A 12,442-nucleotide genomic window follows, 5' to 3' on the forward strand; every position below is an offset into this window, starting at 1 on the left:
CAGGGGTGTATGCAGCAACAATTTGCCATGGACGTCAACTCACTACTAGTGCGTGCTCGCACAGCGCTCGCGGCGCCCCTGCTCCCTCTTCTATGTCAAAATTCTATGATGGAATCATATGAGATAGGGCACCCTTCTCTAGCATGTTAGTCCTCCAAAATGTTATATAACCTTAAGGAAATGCAGAAACTATTTAGAAACGCACAACAGCAAAACATAAAGAAAACACCAATTTTATTTTTATTATCTTTTTTTTTTACCATGGCTTTGGCGCCCCCCCTGGTGTGGCGCCCCAATGCATCGCATATAGTGCATACCCACTTTTTGCACCACTGCGCATACTCTAGGCCAGTGGTCTCCAACCTTTTTAAGCCCAAGATCCCTGATCTCCACCTTGGTGAGAGGCAAGATCTACCTATTTAAGCATTGAAGAAAAAGACAGCCCAGATTGTACTTCCAACTTGACGCCTTTTATTCAGGCTAACTGTATTTGAATTACGTGAAATGCTTTGGTCCAACGTTCAAATTTATGCAACAAAGAAAACACTGTAACTAGCTTATCAAACTAGCCATAGCTTCACTTCAACACATCAACGTCAATTCTAACACATCAACTTCAATTCTAACAACTTCAATTCTCCAAGTTATTCAATTTCATTTCACCACAAAAAGAAAAGGAATGTGGAATTTGTGGAATTTTCCACATATGAGGACAGTATTTTTTTCATGGTAGACAAGCAGATCATATCAAGTGTTATGCTTATCCACTGAAGCTTCAAGTCACATTAATATCAGCATTTTAGAAAATAGAACTGTAATGCTAACAAAATTCTCAATGCAATTAGGCCAAGTACAGCTTCATGTCCAACACAAAAAATAAAGGTGTGGCCTATTTCCTTTTGTATGAGGTTATTACTTTGTTCATAGAAGGCACACGCACACAACACACTAGCAGTGAGCAGATCACATGCAGTGTTATGCTTATCCACTCAAGCTTTTTAGAAAATATACATCAATAAAATGTATTATTATTATTAAAATAGAACTGTAATTGTGTTTTAACAAAATTCTCAGTCAGTGTAAATAAACTCAGTGCAGTTATGTACCATCTTATGCATCATCACTTTTCACATTGCCATCAGATGTCAAAACTGGCATGTTACTCACCCAGGTTAGTCAGATGGCTGTGACTGAACACTGTCTGTGAGTGCTTTGTAGTTTGGCTAATAGCTACTGACAGCTAGTCTGAGACAGTCTGGGAGGTGTTTGTCAGTGAGGCGTCTCCTGTACTTTGATTTAATTATTTTCATCTGTAAAAACGCCATTTCACAGATGTACGTGGAGCCAAAGTAGGCACTCACTCTTAGTGCACATGAGGTGAGGAGGGGAAACGTCTCCTGGGGATACTGTCCCGTGATCTTACTTTAAGCTCAATATCATTTTGCAAATCAACCATCTCCATGTCAACCCCACTAGGCAGAGCAAATACCTGCTGAAAATTGGCAGCTACCTGTTCCACATCAATGGTCAGGAATGGGTTTAAGACGAATGCAGGCAGCAACATCTTCCATGACATCTAATTCACTAAAACACCGACTGAACTCTGCTGCCACTTTGTCCAGGTGAACACAGTACTGCTCAGGGTGAAAAGCGTCTTTGTCACCAGTGGCCTGTGACATTTTCTCCAGGTTGGGAAAGTGTGTCAGTCTCCCGTTTTTCAGCTGTGTGATCCAAACCCCGAGCTTGGCCTTGAACGCATTCACTGCGCTTATCATGTGGGGCAGGTGTCGGTCTTTTCCCTGGAGCTCGTTGTTCAGTGATTTCAGTTTGGCCGTCAGGTCTGTCAGAAACCCCAGGTCCAGCAGCCACTGATCATCTGACAGCTCCTCATGCTCCTCGTTCCTTGTCTCCAGAAAAGTTTTTATCTCGGGCAGCAAATCAACAAATCGCTGCAGCACTTTGCCGCGACTCAACCAGCGGACATCAGCGTGGCATCGAGCTAATCCAATAAAGCCTTGAATAAGCGGTGTTGAAGTGCTTTTGCTCTAATCGAGTTGATCAGTTTGACCACCAGATTCATAACATGAGAAAAGTTCACGACCTTCCCCGCCAAGTCCTGCTGGTGAATGACACAGTGGTAATTCACAAAGTCAGAAAAATCATGGTCATTACGGCACAGCGCAATAAATCCAACGCGCACACGGCGCATCGATGGGGCTCCATCAGTGTTAATTGCCACCAGTTTGTGAATCGGGATGTCATTATCGCGGACATATTTTTTAAACGCGTTGTAAATATCCTCACCTCTCGTTCTCTCCTTTAAGTGCAAAACAGTGAGGAGATCCTCTTTTGTTGTAGAGTCCGGGAACGCCATCCTGACAAATACAACAAGCTGAGCTGTGTCCATTACATCCAGGGATTCATCAAACTGTACTGAAAAATATTGGCGGGAAAACTGTCTTTGAATTTGTCGTGGTTAGTGTTGTGGTGCCGCTCCAGTTTTCCTCTTTTAGACAGCGCTAGAGTTTGGTGGCACAGCATACAAACATACTTGTCTTTCACCATGTTGAAAATAAATTCCTCTTCCCATTCCTCATGGAAATTATACGTTTTCGACTTCGTTCTCGGAGCCTCCGCCATGCCAGCTGACAACATTGCCGTCTATTAGCTATCACCTGCTAGTGCCGTATATTGTCATTTTGCGACAGTTAATGTGCCAGTATCCTTCTTTAATCTTATTAGTCAATTTAATGCCGCCTGTTACGCTGAAAAAATATACAAATATTTACAAAATACAAAATATGTTTTCTACTATTTTCGGGATCTACAGGGAATGCTTCAAAGATCTACCTGTCGATCGCAATGGCGACCATGGCTGTAGGCTCTCAACAGCCAGGCATGATGGGTAATTTGTTGGGATGCACCGATTGAAAAAATGTCTGCCGATGTTAAGAATAACAATTTTGCCGATACCGATGCTGATGGCTGATGTTTTCATATGTAAACTGTAATAGTAGAATAATGCAGATAAGGCAGCCTATCCCTTTAAGAGAGTGAGTGGTGGATATGTGTGTGCATGTGTAAGAGCGAGAGAGAAGTTGAGCGAGTTATAGTAAGTTTCTTGAAGTTAACGGGAGTAGCAGCAAGTATAACAAAGTCACAAATACAAACGACGGCCTCCCAAGAACACTGAAGAATGGATTTAATTTACCAATCCTGCTGTCAACCGCTACACGGGGTGGAAGTCCTGCAGCTCCTCACAGAGGAGAGGAGAATGACTTTAAAGTTACGGCAGACCTACAATCACTGATATAATCCTTCAAAATGATGCCCTGACTTCAGATTTGGTCGGTCAGATTTAAAAACAACGGCGCTAGCTGACTTCTCCCGGTCACGTAACAAAGCATAAACATCGCAGACTGCCATCGGTGATGCCACCTTATTTTACCGATTTGCCGATGGTGGTAAATAGGACTAACATTGGCCGATGCTGATGTCTCACCGGTGCATCCCAAATAATTTGTGACGTTTTGCTCTCGAGAATTTCAGGCCATTTTGTCTTCATGCACCAATGAGCAGCTCTCATAGGAATGAACAAAGGCCCGCCTCCAACGCCGCATCCAGTTCTTATTATAGGTCAGACCAGCGCTCCCTGTGCTCTGCCAAAACAGCTCTTTTAGATTTGACATTCTCTGAAAAGCAGAACTCTCTGGCTTTGTAATTGATTCATGAAAACCATCAAAGATAAATAAATAAAAGAACAACTTGTTATGATCCTTGATCAGGCTGATCGGTCCCACAGACTCCTCATGACACAGAACTGATCCTAACCAAACGACCCTGTGATGATCATTGTCCTCCATCCCCAGCCTGGCAGACCTGGAGAAGTTTATCAGTGAGGCTGAAGCTGGTCTGAGCCAGCCGGTGGAGCAGGGGGACTATGGTGGTCTGGTGGGGGTCTTGAGTCTCCTGCTGGCTGTGAAGGAAAGACTTACCCGCACAGATGCCATTTTTGAGCCCCTGCAGCAAACCATTGGTCTGCTGAAGGTCTATGGTCAGGAGCTGCCTGAGGTGGTCTACACACAGCTGGAGGTAAGGGCTGAGGCTCACTCCTCTGCTGACACATATTTTTCCCGACGTTTCTGTAGGATGACATTTTCTTTGTCTTCCACATCACCAGTGTCTGGGCTCTTTCCCCAAATAATTCCTCCTCTGTTGCTCCTGCCCTTTGGGTTTTATCTCCCTGTCTCTCTGTCTGCGTCCAGGAGCTGCCGGAGAAGTGGAACAATGTAAAGAAGCAGGCTGTGCTCGTCAAACAGCAGGTGGCGCCGCTGCAGGCCATCGAGGTGGCGAGCCTGCGTCAGAAGTGTGCATCCTTTGATGTGGAGCAACACCGGTTCAGGGAGCACTTTCACAGCAACGGGCCTTTCAGGTACCTTCCCCTCTGACGTATAGAAAGTCTGACGTACAGTGCTGTGTGGTTGTTAGGAGGCATAAGGACACTAAAGTGTTCAATAACGTACGATTTTCAACGTCTATATAAATGTTATCTCTCTGTAGCATTCTGTATGTGATTACACAGTCTGACATTTGGCGGGCTCATTTGAAAGTATAGTATGTCACACTGCTCTCTCACCTGATAGAGGAAACTTGTTATCACACATCCAACAAGGCTAATTGAATCTTAACATAATGATAATTCATTTATAGGAAGAGAGGCTTAGTCATAATGCCTAATTGTCAGATTAGTTATGTGTTTAATTTGTCTCTTTATAACCCGGCCATTATTTTCCCATTACTGCCATGGCAGCCATTGCTAATTGTCTCAGTGTGCAGTTGACACCAGAGACTGTAGTCAGGCCCTTCATTACCTAAACAGCATGATTTATACTGGGCCTGTGCTAATGCTTGTGTGTGTGTGTGTGTGTGTGTGTGTGTGTGTGTGTGTGTGTGTGTGTGTGTGTGTGTGTGTGTGTGTGTGTGTGTGTGTGTGTGTGTGTGTGTGTGTGTGTGTGTGTGTGTGTGTGTGTGTGTGTGTGTGTGATTTAACCGGGGCCTGTGTGTGATCATTCCATGGCACAGGTCTGACAGTGAAAGTCCCTTCCAGATTCTGGATGCGTTCCAGCGGCAGCTTCAGGAGCAAGAGGAGGTGATGGCGTCCCTGCTGGAGTCTGCCAGCCTGTTCGAGGTCACGGTCTCCGAGTACAAACAGCTCCGACAGTGCAGGTAGAGCACAAATTCAATACTGAGGAGCTGGAGATTATATTTGAAATGAATTGTCTGAAGAGCTGCACTAGTCTGTTTGATTCCACTGTTCCCTCCCTAAGGCGCGAGGTGGTGCTGCTGAAGGAGCTGTGGGACATGGTCACTGTGGTGGAGTCAAGCATGACAGCATGGAGGAGGACCCCCTGGAGGGAGATAAATGTGGAGGACATGGAGCTGGAGTGCAAACGCTTCTCTAAAGATATACGGGGGCTGGACAAAGAGGTGAGGGAAGATCAGGATAACTAATGGAGCTTTAAAAGGTGGAGAGTAAAAAAAAAATTCCTGAAAACCTGAGAATGATAACAAGCTACCATCTTCAACGAACGGTACTGAACAGTGATCATCCATCATGAGAAAAACAGTAGAGGAGCACAGGTATGATTGCTGACTCAGCATTCATATCAATAATGTTTCCACTGAGAACGATCAGGTCATACAACTGTTATCATATCTCACAGTGTGTTTTTATGGATTTTATTTTGTGTTATCTCTTTGTTTTACACGTGTTTTGTTGAATTCATTGTAAAGCACTTGTCGCTCAGGCCAAATAACAAATTCTTTTTTTCCCCTTTAACTCCTAAATGGAGTCACAGAAAATATTTTTGAGAAATATGTTCGGGGTTGCTTTTTTACATAAATGTGTTTACACATTTAGTGAATCTGGTTTAATACAAATTCAAAAAAGGAATAAAAATCCTGCAGTATAAATGAAATGAATAAGGGCAGGAACTGTGGCCGTTGTGTAGGTTGCAAAGATGTGCCACATTCCCAGTTGATTTGGATTCCTAAAGAAAAAATGGCAGAGGACGTGCATGTGCACTGTGTTCGGATAATATTTTTGTGCATGATACATTTTTCTGTGTCACCTGTATGTCACCTTTTGACGTGAATCCTTCATGGAGTTTAAAGGAGGGAGTCTGCCCATAACTCCGGTGGAACACATGAAGAAGTCCTGAGCTAATCTCCCTCAAAAGCCTGTTCTGATTGCTGGCCTGTGTGTGTACTAGGTCAGAGCGTGGGAGGCCTTCTCAGGTCTGGACAGCAGGGTGAAGAACCTGCTCACCTCGATTCGGGCCATGGCGGAGCTGCAGAACCCGGCCATACGAGCCCGACATTGGCATCAGCTGATGGCTGCTACAGGAGTCCACTTCACCATGGACCAGGTTTCCACATTTTATCCTACATATCAGCAATAATAACTCCTTGAGTATCTTACAGAAGTGTGATTGATAAAATGCCTGATACATACGTTCCTATTTTCAGTCCCAGCTGGTCCGCTTTCGACTGGGCTTTTCTGTTTTGCAGAAGACCAGATGAGGGTAGTTGTGTTAGTTAGGTAGTCTGTTACAGAGACTAAGTTAGCAGCATATAACTAATCTGTGATGTACTGACAGACTGACATGAGGCATGTGACAGTCTGGCTTTGAATCCGCTGACCATCTACAGCAGAAGAAGTCAGAGCAGCAGGTGCAGCTACAGGAAGCACAGTGAAACCTTAGGACTGTAATGTTTGTTCATAAAGTTTCTTAATATTGTTTTTATGTGTCAAGTTACAGCTGGATACTCTCCCAATGTTCTTTTTATAACAGGCATGTCTTTTGCATTTTCTCCCAGTGATGACATTTCTAATTGATTGACACACACATTAGATATTCATCTACCTTTTCATAGCACTACCTGTTCTTATCTCGTGTAACCAATGATACGCCTCTGAGGAGGATGAACGTTTTTTTTTTTTTTTTTTAATCAGGCAGTGGCATCTTAATTGACATGTATTGTTGTTCTGCGTTGTTTAGAAAAAATGACAATACAGTATCGGATCCAGCTCATGATAAAAGCTTCAAGAGCTTGCATTTCACATAAACAGCCACAGTGTATACACTGTATGTATATGTGTATATAAACTTAACAAAAAAAGGAAGGAAATTTGTGTTTGGTAGATTATTTCTTTTTTGTAACAAAGCTTCTTGGCAATAAATCTTATACCGTTGGAAAGCCTGTTTTCTTACCTTTCAAATGGTGCCACATACAGTGGGGAGTATTTGATACACTAACAATTTTGCAGGTTTTCCCACTTACAAAGCATGTAGAAGTCTGTAATTTTTATCATAGGTACACTTCAACTGTGAGAGACGGAATCTAAAACAAAAATCAAAAATCACATTGTATGATTTTTAAATAATTAGTTTGAATTTTATTGCATGACATAAGTATTTCATCACCTACCAACCAGTAAGAATTCCGGCTCTCACAGACCTGTTAGTGTTTCTTTAAGAAGCCCTCCTGTTCTCCACTCATTACTTGTACTAACTGCACCTGTTTGAACTTGTTACCTGTATAAAAGAGACCTGTCCACACACTCAATCAAACAGACTCCAACCTCTCCACAATGGCCAAGACCAGAGAGCTGTGTAAGGACATCAGGGATAAAATTGTAGACCTGCACAAGGCTGGGATGGGCTACAGGACAATAGGCAAGCAGCTTGGTGAGAAGGCAACAACTGTTGGCGCAATTATTAGAAAATGGAAGAAGTTCAAGATGACGGTCAATCTCCCTCGGTCTGGGGCTCCATGCAAGATCTCACCTCGTGGGGCATCAATGATCATGAGGAAGGTGAGGGATCAGCCCAAAACTACACAGCAGGACCTGGTCAATGACCTGAAGAGAGCTGGGACCACAGTCTCAAAGAAAACCATTAGTAACACACTACGCCGTCATGGATTAAAATCCTGCAGCGCACGCAAGGTCCCCCTGCTCAAGCCAGCGCATGTCCTGGCCCGTCAAAAGTTTGCCAATGACCATCTGGATGATCCAGAGGAGGAATGGGAGAAGGTCATGTGGTCTGATGAGACAAAAATAGAGCTTTTTGGTGTAAACTCCACTCGCCGTGTTTGGAGGAAGAAGGATGAGTACAACCCCAAGAACACCATCCCAACCGTGAAGCATGGAGGTGGAAACATCATTCTTTGGGGATGCTTTTCTGCAAAGGGGACAGGACGACTGCACCGTATTGAGGGGAGGATGGGTGGGGCCATGTATCGCGAGATCTTGGCCAACAACCTCCTTCCCTCAGTAAGCGCATTGAAGATGGGTCGTGGCTGGGTCTTCCAGCATGACAACGACCCAAAACACACAGCCAGGGCAACTAAGGAGTGGCTCCGTAAGAAGCATCTCAAGGTCCTGGAGTGGCCTAGCCAGTCCCCAGACCTGAACCCAATAGAAAATCTTTAGAGGGAGCTGAAAGTCCGTATTGCCCAGCGACAGCCCCGAAACCTGAAGGATCTGGAGAAGATCTGTATGGAGGAGTGGGCCAAAATCCCTGCTGCAGTGTGTGCAAACCTGGTCAAGAACTACAGGAAACGTCTGATCTCTTATTGCAAACAAAGGTTTCTGTACCAAATATTAAGTTCTGTTTTTCTGATGTATCAAATACTTATGTCATGCAGTAAAATGCAAATTAACTATTTAAAAATCATACAATGTGATTTTCTGGATTTTTGTTTTAGATTCCGTCTCTCACCGTTGAAGTGTACCTATGATCAAAAATACAGACTTCTGCATGCTTTGTAAGTGGGAAAACCTGCAAAATTGGCAGTGTATCAAATACTTGTTCTCCCCACTGTATGTGTGGATCATGCATTTGTGGGAGGAGCAGCTGAGCTGAGTATGTGGGTTGTGCCCATGAAAAATGTGACAAATCTCCTCTGCCAAACAGCTTTTTTTTGCTATTGACTCTTTTGGTGTTGTTTGGTGGATTGGATTATTGAAGTCTGATGAAACAAGACATATTTGCAACAGTTTATTAATTAAAGGTCCCCTATTATGCAAAATGCACTTTTTGCTGTCTTTTATACATAAATATGTGTCCCCGGTGTGTAAGGAGACTCACAAAGTGTCAGAAAATACAACCCTCTCCCTTTTCCTGCTTACCCACATCTCTAAAAACGGGGGTACAAACGAGCTGATCCAGATTTGCTTCGGTTATGACGTCATGACGTAGCTATTTTGAGAGAAAATATTTGGAACTTTTTATTGTAAAAGTTTTAAGTTAATCAGGGAGCGCTCCACGGATCATCCGATTGGCAGAGACTTGAAAGATTTGAATTGGCACCTTGGGAGTGGGTCTTCCTGTCAGTTTGGAATGCAAACGCCACATTAGTGGCTATGGTGTAGAACTGTTACTAATGGACAACTACATTACACAGTTAATGTCAGGACAAGTTTGGATATTTTACTGACGTAATTTCTTAATGTGGTTCAATATTAAATGGCAACGGCTTAGAGTTTGAGTCGGTGAGTCAGTCTCACGTCTTAATTGTTCAGATTGCAATCAGGAAGGGTTTGTGATGATGCTTTAGACCAGAGGTGTCCAAACTTTTTTCACCGAGGGCCACATACAGAAAAATATATGGAGAGCTGGGCCACTTTATAGAGGTGAATATCGTCAGATAAGTTAAGTTATTTGTTAGCAAAACAAATCAAATGTTGGTGAATAATGCGCGATACTTGAAAACGCTTTCAGAAAAAAACTGCCTACATCCCATCCTTAAAACAGACCCTCAGATTGCTGATAATACGAGTAAATATGAAGGCTCAATTTCAAGCTTGTTATAGAAATAAGTTATTGGCCTTTTTTTATCAACTAAGATTTGTTAGAAAATATTTTAAATGTTCAATGACTACATTTATTTGAAAATTGGGCTCATTAATATATTTGAACATATGTATTTGAGAAGTACAATATAAGACAAGCAAAAGTTTAATTTGTTGGCCATATTGCATTATACTTTTAGAATTTGCAAAGACCCGATTCAAAATGGCTTGCGGGTCGCATTTGGCCCCCGGGCCCTAGTTTGGACATCCCTGCTTTAGACAAACATATGCTGATACTACAAAAAGCACCAAATACAGACCTGCAGTTTAAAATAATACAACATAAACACGTTTTCAATAAGAATGGTAACTCTAATTACTGTGACTGCTCTTTATGCTCCACATGAATCAGTGTGTTCTTATGGAACTGTAAAAGCAGTCGCAGCCTATGCTCACAATTACTATGCTACTCTGACTGTGGCTGTGTGGGAGTGTTCTTCTACCAATCAGAATGTCTGTGGTTCCATCCCAGCCATCGCAGTCAACACATCTATTTAATTGGGAAAGGTTCTTAACCTCAACTGGCTCCTGATGGCATGGCAACAGTGTTTGAGTGTGTGAATGGGTGAATGCTGACCTGTAAAAGACTTTGAGGGACCTAAATAATGGAGTTAAATCTAGACCAAAGGTTTGGATCATTGAAAAAATTACTATTATTTATTCAAGTTTTGATCCTGAACTTTGAAAAGTACAATGATGTATTCAAGCAAAAATGTTTTTGAAACATTGTTTAAGGTTTATTTTTTTCTTCTTCTACATATTTCACCTTTATTTATTTTTTGATGTACAAGTCCTTATTTCCTTCAATCTTCCAAATCTTTGTTTCCGCGTTCAGTCTTTTGGCCCTGATGTTGCTTGCGGGGCGGGCCCTACCTGAGAGGGGCTTGGAATCATGAGTGATAGGCCTCCCGAGGTCATGATGCATCAGGAAGTGTAGGTCATTTTTCCTACACGATACTCACGTGATAGGCAGTAAAACAAAACTAATGCCGGGGACAAGGTTCTTTTTAGCCTGCTGCTTTTGATCGTGTTGGCTATTTTCAATATATAGTCTGGGAAGTTGGCCTAAATATAAAACTGATGTTTGCTACTTCCAGATTATGCATGTCTTCCCTTGTGTGCTGGTGCCAGCCATGGTGCCGGCAGGTTATCCTGGGGGAGCGGACACTATCACCATGCTTAGAGTGCGGTTGCTTAATCTGGCAGTTTATTGTTCCTGTAGCGTGTTTGTTGCCAAGTACGATAAAAACAGCTGGATATCTAGAACCTTATCACAGGCATAGTGGTACCTACAAATCCTGAAGGAAACATGATAAGGCCTGTCACTCAGTTAAGGCCTGCCCTCTATGCAACATCAGAGCCAAAAGTCTGAAAGCGAACAAAAATGTTTCTAAATGAAGCACATCTGCATCTGTCAAGAGGTACACAAATATGAAAATATATATAAAAGTTAAATATGAAAACAAATCATTTATAAAATAAAAAATGCGAAACTGAAACTGAATTGTAAGTACAAGATCAAAACTTTGACTTCAAATACTTCTTGTTTTTTCAAATGATGCAAACTTTTGGCCCAGGTTTAGCTTCATAGTAAAACATTGTCTGGCCAAAAAAAAGGTCACACTCTAATATTCGTTGGACCGCCTTTAGCTTTGATTACAGCACGCATTTGATGTGGCATCATTTCCACAGACTTCTGCAATGTCACAACATTTATTTCTGTCCAGAGTTACATTAATTTTTTTTAATCTTGTATTGATGACGGGAGATTCGGACCACTGCGCAAAGTCTTCTCCAGCACATCCCAAAGATTCTCAATCGGGTTCAGGTCTGGACTCCGTGGTGGCCAATCCATGTGTGAAAATGATGTCTCATGCTCCCTGAACCACTCTTTCACAATTTGAGCCCGATGGATCCTGGCATTGTCATCTTGGAACATGCCCGTGCCATCAGGGAAGAAAAAATCCATTGATGGAATAACCTGGTCATTCAGTATATTCAGGGAGTCAGCTGACCTTATTCTTTGGGCACGTTGCTGAACCTAGACCAGACCAACTGCAGCAACCCGGATCATAGCACTGCCCCCACAGGCTTGTACAGTAGGCACTAGGCATGATGGGTGTATCACTTCAGCCCCCTCTCTTCTTACCCTGATGCGCCCATCACTCTGGAACAGGGTAAATCTGGACTCATCCGACCCCATGACCTTCTTCCATTGCTCCAGAGTCCAACCTTACGCTCCCTAGCAAATTCAAGCCGTTTTTCTGATAAGCCTCACTGACAAGTGGTTTTCTTATGGCTACACAGCTGTTTAGTCCAAATCCCTTGAGTTCCCTTCGCATTGTGCATGTGGAAATGCTCTTACTTTCACTACTAACATAGCCTTGAGTTCTACTGTAGTTTTTCTCAGTTTGATTTCACCAAACGTTTAAGTGATCGCCGATCACGATCATTCAAGATTTTTTTCCGACCACATTCCTTCTTGGAAGATGATGTTTCCCCACTGTCCTTCCAGTTGTTAAT

The 12,442-nt window shown here is 42.7% G+C and overlaps 1 protein-coding gene across 1 annotated transcript in view; it reads left to right on the plus strand.

Annotated features, from left to right (window-relative positions):
- Positions 1-12,442, plus strand: part of LOC134871300 (dynein axonemal heavy chain 9-like) — a 266,267-nt gene that overhangs the window by 24,205 nt on the left and 229,620 nt on the right. The window contains exons 20-24 of the mRNA XM_063894016.1: positions 3,870-4,092; positions 4,266-4,432; positions 5,083-5,226; positions 5,328-5,487; positions 6,273-6,428. Of these exons, the coding sequence (XP_063750086.1) occupies positions 3,870-4,092; positions 4,266-4,432; positions 5,083-5,226; positions 5,328-5,487; positions 6,273-6,428 (850 nt within the window). The remainder of the gene's footprint in view (positions 1-3,869; positions 4,093-4,265; positions 4,433-5,082; positions 5,227-5,327; positions 5,488-6,272; positions 6,429-12,442) is intronic.

The sequence above is a fragment of the Eleginops maclovinus genome, chromosome 10 (assembly GCF_036324505.1).
Source record: "Eleginops maclovinus isolate JMC-PN-2008 ecotype Puerto Natales chromosome 10, JC_Emac_rtc_rv5, whole genome shotgun sequence".
NCBI lineage: Eukaryota > Metazoa > Chordata > Actinopteri > Perciformes > Eleginopidae > Eleginops > Eleginops maclovinus.